Source organism: Rhipicephalus sanguineus, chromosome 6, assembly GCF_013339695.2.
Source record: "Rhipicephalus sanguineus isolate Rsan-2018 chromosome 6, BIME_Rsan_1.4, whole genome shotgun sequence".
Classification (NCBI taxonomy): Eukaryota; Metazoa; Arthropoda; class Arachnida; order Ixodida; family Ixodidae; genus Rhipicephalus; species Rhipicephalus sanguineus.
In genome coordinates, this window is record NC_051181.1 from 83,543,005 (window position 1) to 83,560,310 (window position 17,306).

The following is a 17,306-nucleotide window of genomic DNA, read 5'->3' on the forward strand; positions in this document are numbered from 1 at the left end:
GTTTCGCCTTTCCTTCGACAACCCAATTCTAACTTTCGCTGTTCGCTATTCGAAATGACTTGCGTGGTCACGCGGGCACGAAAAAAAATAATAAAACAACAAAAAAATGAGGAGAAGGAGAGAGTTTGGAGGCAGCGCGCGAACGGCCACTGAGTCCATGCGCGTGGCCCTTTTTTACGACAATTCGACGGTGACAATCTCTGCACCTTTCTGCTGAGCAATGTCAAGTGCACTGTTTTACGCGTTTATGGGAGATTCTTACGCCTTCGGGAAACGAGAATGGACATCGCTTCACGCTTTCTTTTTTGTCTTTCTCTTAGTCTCGTTCAAGGAGCGCAGTTTTTGTTCAAGATAACAATAGTTCATTCGGACCTTTTTTCAACACTGCGAGGTGACTGTCGCGATTGCATGAACGCTAGAAGCCGCTTAACCACACGCTTATCTGTTTGAAGAAAAATCGACTTCTACCACGAGCAAACATTATATATGGGAGGCGGCCGCTTATTTCCCATACGTATGCGTGATGCTGGAGCGTCCATGGGCATTTTAAGCACTCGTGTGAAGATTTTCGAGTTCATAACTCATAAGGAGATGGTAAAAGAAAAACGGAGTCGAAAAGCATCGTTTCCTTGAGTTCCTCTTTCCACACTCGATCTGCTGCCTCATTTTGTATTAAGCTACTACGCATCAAGAGAACACACGCCGTGCTACGGCAATCTTTCAGGTGGATCCAGACAGGGTTCAGATGTGCAGACCTACCCTCCCCCTCCATTTTTTTTTTAATTTTTGAACGTGTACCCTCAATCAAGAAGAAGACCGATCAGTTCCTCCCATAAGCTGACTCCCTACTTCCCATAAGATAACGTCCAACGCTTTTGAAAAAATCCTGCATCTGTCACTGGACGCGACACAGCTAGTCGGATACAACTTGGGAAGTCAGGAGAGGCCCCGCCCAGACGACCGAAGCGGGGCAGCCGATCGCCTCCGCGACTAAATAAATAGTCCCGCTCATGCACGCGCCGATGTTATCCGAAGGCGGGGTCACCGGCCGTCCGGCTTGTGACGTCACTCCGGAATGTGCGCTCATTGGTGCAGGCTTGTGCGCATCCGCCTTAGAGGAGGAAATGCCGCGGACTTCTAAATTTGTATCCGACTACAGTCGTAATGATTCAATGGCACTCTATATACAATGGACGACAGTGCACAAAGCGTGGGCTAATCACGTCCGCCTGTCCACTCACTTGTGCTTCTGTAATCATGCAGTTGATAGACTCTTTCGAAAAGCTCACGTTTGCTCGAACACTGCGCTTGGGAGGACTGCTTCAGCACAAGAAATGCACGTTGCGAAAAAGGTAGCCAACTAATTGCGCTTCCCCCGATATTGCTGTCCTAGCAGAGACATCAGCGGCCTCATCATACGAACAGTAGGACCCGAGATCGCAGAGCCTCTAAGGAAGTATTTTCCTAGACGAACCGAAGCGTAGCAAGAAAATGTGCCAAAAAACGAAGTTGCACGACACTTTATTCAACGATATTCGAAAGCGTCAACAATCACACTTTATCAATAGCCGTTGTTATATCCCAGCAGATGCCCTATCACTCTGTTAAGCGCGAGGGCGCCGGTTCGATTGCCGGCCACGACGGCCGCATTTCGATATTGGTGAAATGCAATACACCCGCGCACGTTGAGGAAACCAAAGTAGCCTGAGCTAATCCTTAGTCCCTCCCAGTTGCGTGTTTCATACATCCATGTTGGTTTTCGCACGTGGAACCTCGTAATCAAAAATAAATATATCAGTCGAAATTAACTGCGCTTCTTTCCGCAAATATTAGGGCTTCATACGAGCGCAGTTTCAATGGCACCGGTTGCCTAGAAGTGATGCTCAAGTTTCCGATCAACACCATTCATTTAGTGCGCAGGGGGCTCTCGCATCAGTGGATGAGAAACCGCAGCTAAACAGGTAAACCATCAAGCAAAACGACTGTGCCATAAATATCGACACGCGAAAAGCACTTCAGTGTCCCATCGAGCAGCTGACAAGCTCGCGCCTTCACAAAAACGTGTTCTGACAATGTTGCCAGACCGGAAAACAAGTTCAGCGCGGGAAAGCGTAAAAGTAATTCTGGAGAAAACCTATAGAAAGAAAGAAAGTAGCTTCAACCGTGCACGCATGTACTGCGGGACGAACTCCGCGCTGTTTATACGACTCGAAAACATGTGAAACCTCAGATACAGAAAGATAGGACGCATAGGCACTCTTTTTTTAAGTGCTCGCGCATTTAAATACACGCGATAACGCACGAAGAAAACCAGGAACGGAGAAACAGAAGAAAAGTAGCGTAAAGGGTTCGATTCCCTCGAGTTCTCACACTGTTTCTTTTTTTCTTTTTCGCCTTACAGCCGCCCGTTCCTTTTTTTATTTTTGTGACTTCTCCATGTTCTCATTTTTCTTCACGGTGCATTTTTCTTCACGCTTCGGGGGTGATAAATAGAAAGAGTTCACCCTGGGGAGTTGAACCCCGGCGAGGAATGTGGCTTGTTTACCTGGGGCGCCTCTGGGTGCCTCGGTGACAGCGGGATCCGGATTGAGTCACACGCGACACGGGGGACAGGTTGACGTACCTTTGCGGGGCCGGCAGGGGCAGAGCACTTTCGAATCGAGCCGCCACCTCGGAGCGACGCGACTGTTTTTGAATACGGTCGAAGACGCGAGATAGTTTTAAATGGGAGAAGTATGCAATAATAAGCATCATTGCCAACGTCATTATTGATTCATTTCGTGTTCATTACTGGACAAAGACATTCTTGTATTGCGTCTGCTACGCATCGTACATGCCTGCAATGTCCCGAATTTTATCACACCTATATATCTGCACATCTTTAATGCGTTTCTTGTACTATTGGTCCTCAGTCTGTAACTCTTTAAAAGAAGACTACTAGTTGTCTGCGATGGCTTTGCATGGCATCGCCAACTCAGTTTCCTTGAAGTATACTAATACTACACTCTTAATCAGGTCCGGCTTAAAGTGCTAGATATGGGCAGGAAGCTGAACATTTTTCGTCTGGTTTCCTGGATATAGCCAGGACCTCATTAAGAGCGTAGTAACCATCAAGTTTACTATTAGGTGATGCTGCTCGGCTCTCTAAACCAAGCCGTCTATTTACATTTTCCGGAGGAATACCAAGTAACCGTACTGAAGTTATTGATAACTGCTGATACCTATTTAAGTTCTTGAACGAATGCACCCGCTAATTTCACACTTGGTTTCTAAAGAAATGCGACCACCGCAATCGTGAATCGAACCTGCGATTAATCCGTACAACCAGCAGTACAGGTTATAAATAGACCAGCGTTACAGAAAAGTATACACTGAACTTTCTTTTCTAATTTTTATTCCAGCGTAAACGTGAACTGGTGAATTTCATATTTGTTCCCGCATTCGACGCTTTCGAAAGTCTCGTTTGTGGGAGTACATTCGAACGTCCAGCACGTATTAACACATACTATAATCGCCTTCCAGAAAAGGCGAATAATGATTCACTTTAAATAAACTGCGGCAGGTCTAGTATTCGATTCCAGCAAAATGGTTCCTCTAAGTGAATAACCTAATCTTCAACTTTTAAACACTAATAATTTCTGGGGTTTCACGCCCCCGAAGCCACGGTATGACTATGAGGCACGCCGTAGTGGAGGGCTTCGGGTAATATCAACCCCGTAGAGCTCTTCACCGTGCACTGACATCGCACAGAACACTGCCCTCTATCATTTCGCCTCGCTCGAAATACGACCGCGAAGACCGGGATCGAACCCGCGACTTTCGAGTCAGCGGCGGAGCACCGTAACCACTGCGTCATCGTGGAGGACAACCCGTATACTCTGCGCCGTAATTTACGAAAACAAAAAGAAAAATTAAAAAGCAGGCACCAAATGTACAATAAACAGGGAAATATGTTTTCATGAGTACACGTGCGGACTTACAGTTATTACATCCATATAATTTATTTCGTGCTGTTATAGACGCAGTCCAAATTTGTGCACTGTCATTGGACGACCAGCAGCGCACATATCCTAGTTTCCCGGGGATCGTGAGGCTAGAACAATACAGAAAATTTCGACACAATACGGTTTCATGCAATCGCTAGTTGCAGAAAACTGCCTTTAGTATAACTAGAAAAAAATATATCTTTCTCGTACGTGCGGCTATCATGTGGCACATACAACAGTTCCAATATTGGCGTAAGAGTCCGTGATAATGGCGACAAGTAATTGAACTAATTATCGCTGTCTCATGATAGAACAAGCCGTCTCTTCCCGGCCACGAGGCTGCATATGGAAAACTGTAGCAGATTTTAGGACTTCTCAATAGCTCTACAAAAAAAAGCGTATATTTTGCCGACGTCTTTGCAACTAACTCGGTTTAGCTTCAAGGCGCTACAATTTATGCGAAACAAAAAAACAATGGTGACATTTGCGAACCATTTATATACGTCCTACTGGCGAAGTTTCTTTTGTTAAACAAAAATGTACGAACAACCTGAATGTTTGCGTTTATGGGTATACCTTGCTTCGCAAAAATATTGTGGCATGCCCGACCGCTTCTCCACGACTTTTCTTTTTTTCAAACATTTGACTTAGCTTAGCGTAGCCTGTTCCTTAATACTTGAAATACGATCGCGTAACTTAAACAGGGACTTAGGAAGGCAACGGCAAGCGTATAACTTCAGACTAGCTCGTCTAACTTCAAAGCACCCTTCGCTAATGCTTCGCTCCAGCAATCACTTACGGGCAATCGCGATGTTTCCTTATTTATCGCATAAGCAGTAGTCCCCCTTCTGAGATCGCAAAGTATGCGTCTGTGGTGTTCGCTTTATTTGTTCGCCCGTTAAGATAACCTTGCCCCTACGTAGCCAGCACTTAGCGCTATTTAGGAGGCAATTTGCGGTAGTTTGGACGCATAGCCTTAAAATAGGCGGGCGGTCTTTATATATAGATGTACAGCTGCAGGCGAAGATACCGGCTATAGCACTAGTCAAGGAGCATTCTTCTCTCACTTTCTTTTTAACTTCGCTGAGGATGCAAGCTCGAGATATCTGCAAACGCAAGCAACCTTCGCGGCCCTGACGTAGTTGAAGCGAATGCAATCACGACATCACCGAAACAAACGCAACAACGTTGTTTCTCTTTTTTTTTTTTCCTCGTCTTTTTAGGCTGTGGAATTCTTACCAAGAAGAGTGAGGTTCAACGCTCGCATTTGAAAGCGAAAGGAAAGCGCTGTCAGCCTTTTTTTTTTTTTTTGCAGAGCGCAAGAAAAAAAATACTACTGGGAGAACGCGCGAAGTACGCCACCGCTATGCGCTTCAATTTCCCGCGATTTTCAAGAACCGCGAGTACTTCATTTGGCTAACTGGAGACGCGTGTAGTAATGTAATAACGCGCGGCCTTTCGTAGCAAAGAAAACCATACTTCGATAGAGAGTACACCAAATGGACACATTAAACCAGGACATTAAATCTGTTCGGTGCACAAAAATACGGGAAAACACTACGACCTCGAAAAAAAGGGATGTGCTGTTATTTAGAAACTAGCTCAGACTAGCTCAGACATAGAAACTAGCTCAGACTTTTGCCCTTTCGAGCCTAAGTGGGAAACACTCATCAAAGAGTGACAGCTATTCATCTGTAAGAAGTGGATGCACGAAGCTCCGTATGAGGCACTTTCCATGTTGCTTTACATAAGCTACAGAACTGCTGCATAGCTCCTACATCGTACTGGAACGATATTCGCACAAATCTTTCAAGAACAAAGTCCATATGCATGGCTGAGACAAACTCTATAGGCATCGCAAGGGTTATGTGATTGAATTGTAGAGGATTTCAAGTGGCAAGATCGTGACCTGATTGTGAGGACGTGCCGAGGTAAGGAACATCGGTCTATACCTGACCACCTGGCCGGCTTTCTCTGAAGTGAACTTACATATAAGTGCGCCAGTGTTCTTGCATATGCGTCCGCCCCCCCTCTCCCCACACACATTTTTTTGTATCTTTTTACACCGAAATGCAAACAGTGTTGCCAGCATACGCGATTCGAACTTCGCTCCCCCTAACGGAGAAACCTCCGCTCGCAGGTTGCCAGGTCGAAACAGCGACCCACATCCGCTGAGCTATTGCGGCGGGTCGTGTCAAGTGAACAATAATGTTTTATTTTTGTGCAAACTTTCGAGCAATTCATCTATTCTGCGTCAGAGAGAGAGAGAGGAGAAACTTTATTAGCACTTGGCCGGCAGTTTGGTCTTGGTGGCCTCAGATGGCGGCGCAGAAAGTAAATTTTGCCAGGTTGCTGAGAATACGGCCCGGGTTAAGTGAAATCTGTGTAACGCTATAACTTGAACGTATACATTTGCATTTAATATTCAATGTCGATACTTCACAAGAAACCCTTTCGGCCACAGTTAGTAACGTGAATACGCAAGAGCCCTCAGTTCCTTAAGTTTCCACATGGAAAATATGTCGGGTTAAATGGGAAAGTATGGACAGTTCGGAACATAGCCTTTAGCAGAGAGCCTTCAAACTGCATTTTAAAAATTCAAATTGTCATCGTGTCCACATATTTTAGAGCTATACTTGGAAGTCTACGCTAAAAAATAAGCAGGTCGTTCACCGACAAACAGCGATCGAACGAACAAACATCGAACGGCAATTCGGTAAAGGCAACTCCCTTAACTTCTCTGAGCGCTTATTCCGAGTAACATTAAAGCAACATTTACAGGTACTTCGCGAACTTCACCTTCAAGAGAAACAAATTTTCAATAAAATTCAATTCAATTATAAGGAGGCAGATTATTCATGTTTCAAATAATCTGCGAATTGCTCATATGTCGAGCTTTTGTCGTGTCACCGATTTGCCCGATTCCACGACATCCTCAGGTCACGCGTATCCTGTAGGGGTGTGCGGAATAGTGAAATTTCCCCTCGAATCGAATTCGAATCGAACTAGTGCGGAATAACGGCAAAAATAACGAATATCGAATCGAATATCGAATCGAATATCGAATCAATACATTACACGAAATGTGTAGCCGCCATTTACGGCAAGACAAAGCAAAAATCAGGGACGCTACGGCGTGCCGACAGCTTCATTACGCACTTGTTCGAGAGTGGCTTTTGTTTCAGATTTTATGGGCGCGCAAGCTATGTTGATAGAAGAGCTCGCCATTCCAGTCAGCAGCGCCACTCCAAACCTCCTAACAGATGGGGGTAAGGTAGCTAGTTTTCTTTCCCTATGGTTGCGCAATACGGCTCATCTGACAACGGTAATCTTGTGCTTCATCGCCACTGGTGCTTCCGAGCCCAAGTCTTCGGGCGCCCGTTCACAGCAGCGTTTTAGCTGCGCGCCGGAACGATTGGAGTTCCTGAACTAGTGGTGCTGGTGCGGCAGTGGCGACTGCCCAGCGTGAACAAATTTTGACATGCAAAGCCAATCACCGAGGGTTTCGCAGGCCAAAGTCAGGTCGTCTTACGGCGCGTGCGGCATATGCGACCGAACTACGCAAGAAGTCCGTGCCTTCGTTTCGGGAGCGATGTTGTTAAGGACATGACAGTTTTCTCATGTGTTTTTCTACGTGCGGAAATGGCATAATCGTCTTTAAGATCAACGTGCGCTCGCTTTTGAACCAGGATGTCGCTGAAAGTTTAACGAAAGGCGACGTTAGCGTTAGTTTTAGCCACCGCATCCTAACCAAGTTGCGCCATTGGCCTTTGTCGCGTTTTAGATATTCATCCTGTCGAATTATTCGGAACTTCGAATACTAGCTATCCGAAAATCGAATCGAATTATTCGATTTGGAACTATTCGATTCGAACTCGAAACTCGAATATACGCACACCCCTAGTATCCTGCACCACTTGCCACGATTACTGAAAAAAAAAGGAGAAAAGCTGGTGGCTTCTCTATTCTCTACCTACGAGTTATTCTTAGAGACGTCTAAACGAGGGCGACAGTGCACCGTGTCGAGCGAAACGTGGAACACGCTCCACTGAGCAGCCAATTGCCGGTCGAGCTTTTGGACATAAAACAGACGCGATCAAACGTCGCGCGCAGGAAGCAGCCGCCGATGTTTCCTTTGGTTCATGGCCAGAAATCGCTGTTCCTAACTGGTGCGTACGATCAGCGACAGGACTGAATGTGCAAAACAAAAAAAAAAAGTCAGCAAATTCTTAGAAAAGAAAAGAAAAGCAGTGCAATGGGCAGACTCACTGTTTAGACTTCTTTTTTCGGCACCGGGCTCTGACGAGAGCCGCCATTCTGTCGTGATCCGATCTGATCCGATGGCCCCTTGAGGTTCGACCCGATAGTAGAGGTCTTCTTGAAGACGTTGACGCTTCCGCCAGGAAATGTCAAAGCAACCCGGCAGGCTCCTTCTAGAGGGCCCACTTCAAGGACAACTGTCTTCTGAGTCTAAACAACCACGTCGTAGACTGTTTTTCGATGTTCTCCCGGGTTCACATTTGGTGTCGTCGCAGGAGGACCAAGATGTTGGAGCTTCGCGACCGCCCTTCCGGGATTATACACGATGGCGTTGACACCAAAGTTAGTTCCTGACCCAAGAGTCTCACGACGTAGCAGATGTTCCGCAATGCTGGTTTGACAAGTTGCTTTCACCTCACTTATTCAATCACTGATCACATGCGAGAAAGTACGCAGTGCTCTTTTCTCACACAATTGGCGAACCGAGTTGAACACCAACACCGATCCCCTTTGTGGAGCTTCCCCGAAAGGGTGATGAGATAACAGCCGATTTCAGTGTGTTTATCAGGTTGCAGATAACGGTGCTCATTGGCGTTTATCTTTTTCTCGTTGCATTACAGTCACATCGCCATGTTATAACGAGGTCATACTAAACAGTCGCAGGTAATATGCAGATCTACTGTCCAATCAACGGGCACCTCTCTACAGGAATAATTATCTTAACACCGAACTTTAGCACCGTGCTCGATACAGAAATGGCAGACGCAGTTGAGGCCTGTTTCTCTACTATGACTCTGAAGAGGCTGGAGCTTGAGTGACGCGCTAAAGCAGATGCTGGAGCTTTTCCTGGTGAAAGATGTCAAGCAGCCCTTTTTAGTCTTCCCACTCCAACCTTACTTTTTTTTCCGTGACCGTTTTACATTTGCAAGCCCAATAACAACAGGTGCAATAACAACAACCTTGTGGGCTGGCTGTTCCCGTTGCTCCTCACGACTCTTTATTGCTTGCCAGTTATTCTTGAGTGTTTGCAAGATTCCATAAAAATCTTTCTGAAGTGCAACTGGATCTTCGTAATGAAGCGCTGCGTACCAATGAAGCGATTTCGAAAAGCAGCTGCTTCACCCGCACTGCAATTTTCTCTGTGCCTTGGCGGCGCTGATAAAGCAGGTTAAGATAACGTTTGCTAGCGTAATGAGGCTATTCTCCTATAGAGGGCAACTCGGCCGATATGGGGTCAGTCAGGATGAGATAACGGTTCCACAACATTCAGCAGTCAAGTTGCAAATGCGTCGTCCTCTGTCTCTGACAGCATAGCATGGACATCTCTTGCACGCAGACTGAAACTGCCGTCGAAAACAAAACTCCGTTCACAATGGACGCTTGACAATCGCGGGCACGCGGCGCCGTTTCATCAACTTTCACAGCACTGGCGATACGAGTCGTAAATCACGCACACCTGTCGCGTGCACTAACCAAGAGGTATAGGGTTAAAAGGTGACCGACGTCTCACCCAGGTCCACACAGGGTTTCAGAGTCGAAAAGCTATAACGGTGACTTCGAGAAACAAGGCACGTGGGCGCAATCCTCGCAGCGGTCTGCGGCTTGCCCGCACGTTGCACACCTTTGCAGCCAGGTCCGGAGTGGCGTCGTTCCAAACTATTCCCGCTTGCGCCCCTAACAATCAGCCTCTTCCACGCCTCTTTCCCGAAGTATATCTTGAGAGTAGGAAGATGAAGAAGACGTTGACAGAGCGCGCACTGCTACAAGAGGTTGAGCGGTGAAGATCGATGACCGTGGAAGAGGGACCGTGGCTCCCAGGAGGCACTTATACGACGGTCGAAACACTCTGGAGACGTTCACGCGGAAGGCAACCGCGGGAGCTCGACTCTTCGGTGCTGGTTTAGTGACGCGGCGGCGAGGTGCATCCCCTCGCTAGAGTCGCGCGACCATACGTCCAAGCAAGCCCCTCGCTCACTCCCGTGTTCAACCCCGGTGAGTGTCTTGCCGCAAGCTCGATGTGGGGTTCGTTAGCTTTTCTTTGGCGTATTTTTTGCCGTTATTGCCCGCTGCGTTTTCTTGGTGCTCTCCTGTGGCGTTCTGTTTCTCTTCTCGGCGTTATCTCCACTGGTTCGTTCCCTTGTTTGCTTTCTTCGCTTTCTCTTTGTGCTCCCGATATACGCTGCGGCCGGCCCTTTCTCTCAACCCCTCCTTCTTTCAACTATTCCGCCACTCCTACGGGTTCTAAACATAGGTGCCGAACTGAACTCCTCGACTGCGGGTGCCGCGCACACTGGGCTAAGAGCAGGAGTTTCGGGCAATTAAAGCAAAAAGAAAACGAAGGCGTCAGTGGAGAGTTGAGAAAGTAGCAAAAGGGGGATGTAGGAGAGACGGTTCTAAGGGGAAATGGAAGTTGCAGTTAGCGTTGCGACTGTCGTAGCGGCGGAAGCGATTTCAGGCCCTAGTGGCTCCGTTCTTGCCGAACCATGCGCGAAGCGAGCGTGTATCGACACCGGGCACGTGTCGACAGCGCTGTTCGTTCGCTTTCGGGTTCTTACGTGTGTTGACGTCACAAACAGCCAGACGAATTTGACTAATTTTACTAGATACCAAGTGAAATGTTCTACATAGAGTTCCACTAATTCCATGCGTTTCCGTAAAAATTACGGAAAATATATGGCAGCTATATCGGAAACACATGGACTCCATATGAATACCGTAATATATAATAATTGCTGGTGTTTAACGTCCCAAAACCACGATATGATTATGAGGGACGCCGAAGTGGAGGGCTCCGGAAATTTCGACCACCTGGGGTTCTTTAACGTGCACCTAAATCTAAGCACACGGGCCTCAAGCATTTTCGGCACTATCAAAAATGCGGCCGTGACCTCGACCTCGTGACCTTCGGGTCAGCAGTCGAGTACCGTAACCACTAGAACGCCGTGGCAGGGTATGGATACTGTGAGGAAACAAGTGGAATTTTTGTAATGCTATACGGAGCGTTTCGGTTGGGGCTCAGAGACGGAAAGGAAAAGAGACAGAAGGGCTACGAGGTTAACTAAGGTGCACCGGTCTCACTACCACCAACATGGGGAAGGGACGAGGCCAGGCGTAGCCAGGAATTTTTTTCGGGGGGGGGGGGGGGGGCACTTGCTGAAAGTCTTGACTATTTGAGAAAGCCGCCAATTTTCATTATTTATTTTTGGTAAAACACCATGTATCATAAAAATTTCGGGGGGGGGGGGGGGCTGGCTACGGGCCTGGACGAGGCAGTACGATGGACGACGCAAACGGGGAAGTGAGAAAATTATTGAAGAGGCAACCAATATGAGCACACTTGCAAACATTCCGCTAACAGTTGCAAGCATTTGTGCAGTCCAGTCGTGTTCAAGAAGTCTCCTCGCGCTTCTGTGCCCTCATGCACGCGCAAGAATGTTTAGGCCAAGTTCTCCGTGTTTTTCTCTCAGAGAACGGTCTGTCATCAAAGCAGCTGAGTGTAGCTTGCAGGGCACATCATTTGAACGTCAGTGGCACCAGGAGGTGTCCTGCCGTCTTATTAAAGTGTTCTATATAAGTGTTATAGCGCTGTTAGCCGCTTCTTTAGGTAATGAATGAAAATTCGTAAATGCGACGTTATGTAACTCAAAACGTAATTTCGATATAACCGTAATCATCGAGGCAGATAAGGGAATTACTTATCTATCCATCAACTAATGCGGACATATATATTTATTTTGAAGACTACCCTCGCTACAACCAACGAAAGAGCCCAATGTAGGATTGAGGAAGAAAGAAGGAAACAACACTGATGAATATTTTGCACCTTCACAGCAAGAATAAAGAGCATGGAGACAATTTGATCAAGCTATAAGATAAACCTGCAGCCGTAATCTTGGCGTGGCGAGTGACTGTATTTCACGCCAGCAGTTCCTGTAAAAATTATCTTTGAGAAAGAGCGCGACAGAAACGTGGAGGGTGAAGAGTGGAATATACGTCACGTGCGGGCACTTACAAATGATGTCGAGTTGAAAAACAAATATCTTATATATACGGTGTCGTGAATGTGTACCCGAGAGAAAGGCGAACGTCATGTGACTGCTTTAAGGTCTGCTAAGAGGTAATAAATATTTTTTAAAATGTTTTAATTTAAGCGCTGACTCGTTTTCAGGCATGTATGGCTAAAACGTTTTGGAGTACGTTTGGCCTTGGCCTTCAAGGGTAGAACGCGATAGCGCAATCGGGCCCCGTGCGCGTCGCCTTCTCAGTCACAATCCTGTCTTCGCTTCATGGACACCTGAACTGTGCCGCAAGGAAATGAATGTCTGTGAGTGTAGCACTGGCCGTTTCAAACTATCCTAGGATTCTATACTGCAAGTACAGTAGCGAAGTGCCAACTACGTCATAATTGTTCCGTTTGCGAATTTGCGAAGTACCCACTACACGTCCGTGGTGCCACGCGCAGCTGCGAACTTGTTGATGCTGTTGTTCATAATGATGATTAATTATGCCTCAGCGCTTTGTAATGAGTGGGTAGCTTTAAACCACCCACTCGTTTTTCAATTGACATTTTGGACGCCTGATGCAATTCTACGCTTCTGCCACGCAATATTACACGCGTTAAAGGGACGCTAAAGAGAAACAACGAATCGGTTTACATTGATAAATTGTACTTTGAGAACTATAATGACGTTAATTTCACCATCATAGGTATATTAATAAAGGAGCAAATGAAGGTCAAAGTTCCATTTTTAAATATCGCGCCAAAATGTTCACGCGTGACGTCACGGATTTCAAAGTGTACTTATCGTAATTTGGCGGCATTGGCTCAAAAAAAATTTCCTCAAACTTGGTATGTTAATTCTATGGTCCCTTCAGAGGACAGTGCACTTCATTTTTACAGTTTAGGAACTACGTAGGCCCTAGTAGGCGCCGTCATAATATGTGACGGTCACGGCGAATGGTGCGGAAACTTCAAGGTGGCGTCGCCACCCACATTTTCCTTTTGCACGATTTCTCGCTAACTAAGCGTCTTCTCGCAGCAAGCGTGGTGATCTTGGTGTCGTGAAAGAGTAGTTTACTAATACGAGAAAAATCGTTTTGCTCTTTAGTGTCCCTTTAAGAAGACCCCTCCCACTACACGGTATTTGCACAGGCTGTCTTTCCGAAGCAGTTTCAAGTACTGGCGTGGCTCTGTAGTAGACAACCTGCTTGCATCTGTACAACGCCGGCGTTGTACAGATTTGCATCTGTACAACGCCGAATTTTCGCCCCCAACCAACGCCGCCGCCGGCGCTGACACCGGAATTTCTGCTAGACGAGCTCTTTAACGCTATCGCGTTGAAAAAGCTAGCTCTTTACGGAGCAGCAAAATCGTCGGCTGGCTGACGCGTCCTGAGCTATCCCTCTCAATAAGAAAGGTTTCACTTAATTTTGGAGCCTTTGTTTGTTTTTCGCCTTGCGTATGCATGCGCGACATAATAGATATAAGCTATTTTTGTTCGTTATTTTCTTTTAATTGGTATCTGTTGCAAGTGGCTACATGCGTCGTAGTCTCTACTCTTCTTCCCCCGTGTCTGTTTCGTGATCCTCTTCCTACATTAAACCGCATCAAGGTGACCAATTTTCTGTTTATTAAAATTATCATATCATAGGTGGTCGTCATGGTAGTACCAAGCTTAGATCGTGCGGCGGCCACCCTCGCAAGCAACATATACCAGCTGAGGTCATCATCTTCACGTCGGAGTAAAGAAAAGGAGATAACTTTTTAAGGTCTCGTTTTTAACACTCGCCGCCATGGCTGCGATCGGCGCTGACTAACACTCCTAGGCTTAAATGCACATATATACCCCATAAAGTGGACGAGAGGATGACCGCCGCCGTAGCTCAGTGGTAGAGCATCGGACGCGTTATTCAAAGGTCGCAGGTTCGGTCCCTGCCGGTGGCAAGGTATCTTTTCGTTCACTTTACTTTCTTCACATTTATATCCTAATTACTGCAAATAACATCCCCTATACTTTCCTTGGCAATATTGTCTGTTAGTTCTCATTAATATCACGTCGGAGTAGCGTTTTATAGACCTATGGTCAGACAAACATCTGCAACATCCATCAAAACAATTTTTTTTCTCTGCATGCAACGTTTGCGACTATCATAACCGAAATAAGAAGCAAATAAAAATGTAAACAACGCCGGAAACGTCCCCTTGCTGAGCCATGTGCGGTCATGCGTTCATCACTGAATCACGTCACACGAGCGCAATCAACGACAGTCTCTGACCTGGGACCAGCTGTAACTATTGCCAATCACTGATGTCACACACAACTCGGTGTACGAAATATAGGAGCAGTACAAAGAACGTCATTCGTCATCACACAAGCAGAAATTAGCGTTACATAACATGCGACACAGTCAGATAAGTAACAAACAAAAACGGGTAGCTCAGTGGATAGAAATGAAATCGGAGTGCTGTGAAACCAGGTCAACTGTCATTTTTAGAGCTCCACATGGCTCAAGGCTGTCTCAAAAGAGGAAAAGGCAGGAAATATCGGCAACAGCAGCAGCACTGGTGTTATCGGCGGACAATGCCTTATTGTCCTGTTTTGATGTCGCCTAGGTAAAAAGGAAACATTGACAACGTTGTCATCCTTATCACATCCTTTCCGGAATCTACAGCTGCAACCAGCACTACCTGGAACATGTTAAGACCGCAGCTTGCGATCGTGACGTCACGGTGTCGGCAGGCGAGGAACTCGTGCCGGAGATAAGCAGGGCCTTGACGGAAGAACTACATGGATTTGCGGTCGCAATTGCATTGCTTCAGGAAGCATGCTGATGACCATTTCTGGTGTTTCCACAGTAATAATATCGTCGTTTCCACAAAAACCACGATATTACTATGAAGCCCGCTGTAATCGGGTACTCCGGATTAATTTTGATTACCTACGGATCTTCAACGTGCACATAAACGTGTGCACACGGATTGTTTTTTTTCTTTGTTTTTGTTTTCTTTTTTTTTGCGTTTCGCCCCCGTCGGAACGCGGCCGCCGTGGCCGGCAATCGTACCCACTTCATCGAGCCTAGCAGCGCGACACCTCGCCTGCCATATGCTATCAAGGCTGGTGGAAGCATGTTCGAGGCATCTGCATATTGGTGCGCAGAAACTTTCGGCGAGTCCCCAAAAATACTCGGACTGCACTGGGAGGGTACGGTCGACGACATCGTTTTTGTCTTCGGCATGGTGAATTTTCGCGACGGTAAACACGTGCGACACAACACCTGTATTGCTTATGCCTTTCGGTATCAACGCAGACACTTTTCCGTCTTCTGAATTTCGAACTTTCTTTCTTCAGCTTTAAGAACGGCATACGCAATTTTTCTGTTCATTATGGAAAAGGCGGCTCTTAGCAGTAGATTCGCATTGCACCACTTCATTCGATGAAGGCTACTCTCTGACGAGCCGTGACAATATTGCCACAATCGTGATCGCGGGTAACCGCGCTCGTCTATGAGCGCCGGCGTACGCACGCAAGCGTAGACGCCTTCCTTCAGTCGAAAATGAAACCGTGTAACACGATTTTATTTTCGATTAATGGGCATCGCCATCATGAGCAATTACACGTCTAGCTTTCTGTGCGCCTTTTTAAGTCTTTATGTATGATCAGAGTCTAAGGGATGCGGTTTCTCACATTAGGAACGAAGCACCGCACGTAACCTTCTTCCGTCAACAGCCGTTCAGTCGTACTTCCGTGTAATATTTGATCAGTCAGTTTCTAATTAGAATAACGTGTTCCTAGACTCTGATCAAAGCGGCAAGTGCCGAAAAACTAAATCAAGCAACAACGCTACTGGCACTTCTTTAGTACTATACATGACGTTTCTTCAACACATCATAGCGCGCCACTTGTAACAAATAAAGCACAGCAAAAGTAAAGTATCGGCAACAATTGCACCAGAAATAACTCACTCGATGAGGCTTTCCAAATGGGGCGGCGTCTGGAACGTGACCGACATGTCGAGATGCGCGCTAGTCTTTTCGTTCTCTCCACGAAGCGCTGTTAATTTTTAACATGGCAAGCACCCCACACGCACAGCACTTCACGATTTTGGCAGCAACAGCAGCGCGCCGAACGCAGGCCTCGTGTATCCACCAGGCACTTGCTTTTTGTTGGCAACCCAACGCACGGGCGAAGAAGAGCACGTTTCGACAGTCCGCGGCACAGTATTCCACACGAACGAGTTGATTCAAACCCACGGGAATCGAGAAATTCAGCACATATAACACCACTGACCGGGAAATACGGTGAAGCGAAGAAGCAACAATTCAGAACAAGGGCTACGTTAATACACTGGGGTTGAACACAACTTCAGGGATGCTGAGTTGTCTTCGTGACGATATCATACACTCGGCTAAGTAAACGGTAAAAATAGTGGGGGCGCAACCGCAACGAAGCGCAACCACGTGCCGTGTTTTCGAATCGTCCCGTTACCACCGTCAACCGTGCATAGCTCGACGCGTTGCTCAGTCATACGGGCATGCGTCGCAGCGGCAACCAGCGCCCGGCTATGCAGCTGCGCATGCAGGAAGTCGGGGCAGGATGACAGGCATAAAAAATCCGTGCAGCCGCGACAATCCGCGGCCTGCGAGTTGCGGATCTCCGCGGAAGCGTGTATGTGATGGGGCGCTGCCTCGCCGCTCGTCGACGAGCTCGGCGGAGTGCTTCCCACAATGTCGACATAATCGCGCAGCAGGAAACGGATGGCGAAGAGATAGGCGGCAATCACGGCTGCGCAGTGTATGCGCGCGACTGCTTCTCCCTTTTCCGTGCGTCGCGAATAACCCCTAGTCCGGCGCTTCTTTGACTCTCAACAGGGACCAGCTGACTCCTTTCGGCGAGCCCTTTGACGATAACAGCCCCCCCCCCCCCCTTTAGAGACGAAGAAAGCAACGGTTATCTCCTGTCGTTTCGAGTCGATAAGCCCCGAGTAACACTGCAGGTCTAAGTGTCACGAAACTTCTGAAGACCCTCGTAAAGAGAAATGAGCATGTCTATATCACTTACC

General features: G+C 47.1%; 1 protein-coding gene across 1 annotated transcript in view; it reads right to left on the reverse strand.

The window, feature by feature from the left end:
- The window catches only part of LOC119397384 (prickle planar cell polarity protein 3), a 541,771-nt gene extending 525,414 nt beyond the window's left edge, over window positions 1-16,357 (reverse strand). Inside the window, exon 1 of the mRNA XM_037664815.2 lies at window positions 16,210-16,357. Coding sequence (XP_037520743.2) covers window positions 16,210-16,256 — 47 coding nt within the window. The 5' untranslated portion in view covers window positions 16,257-16,357. The remainder of the gene's footprint in view (window positions 1-16,209) is intronic.
- Window positions 16,358-17,306: the final 949 nt, after the last annotated feature.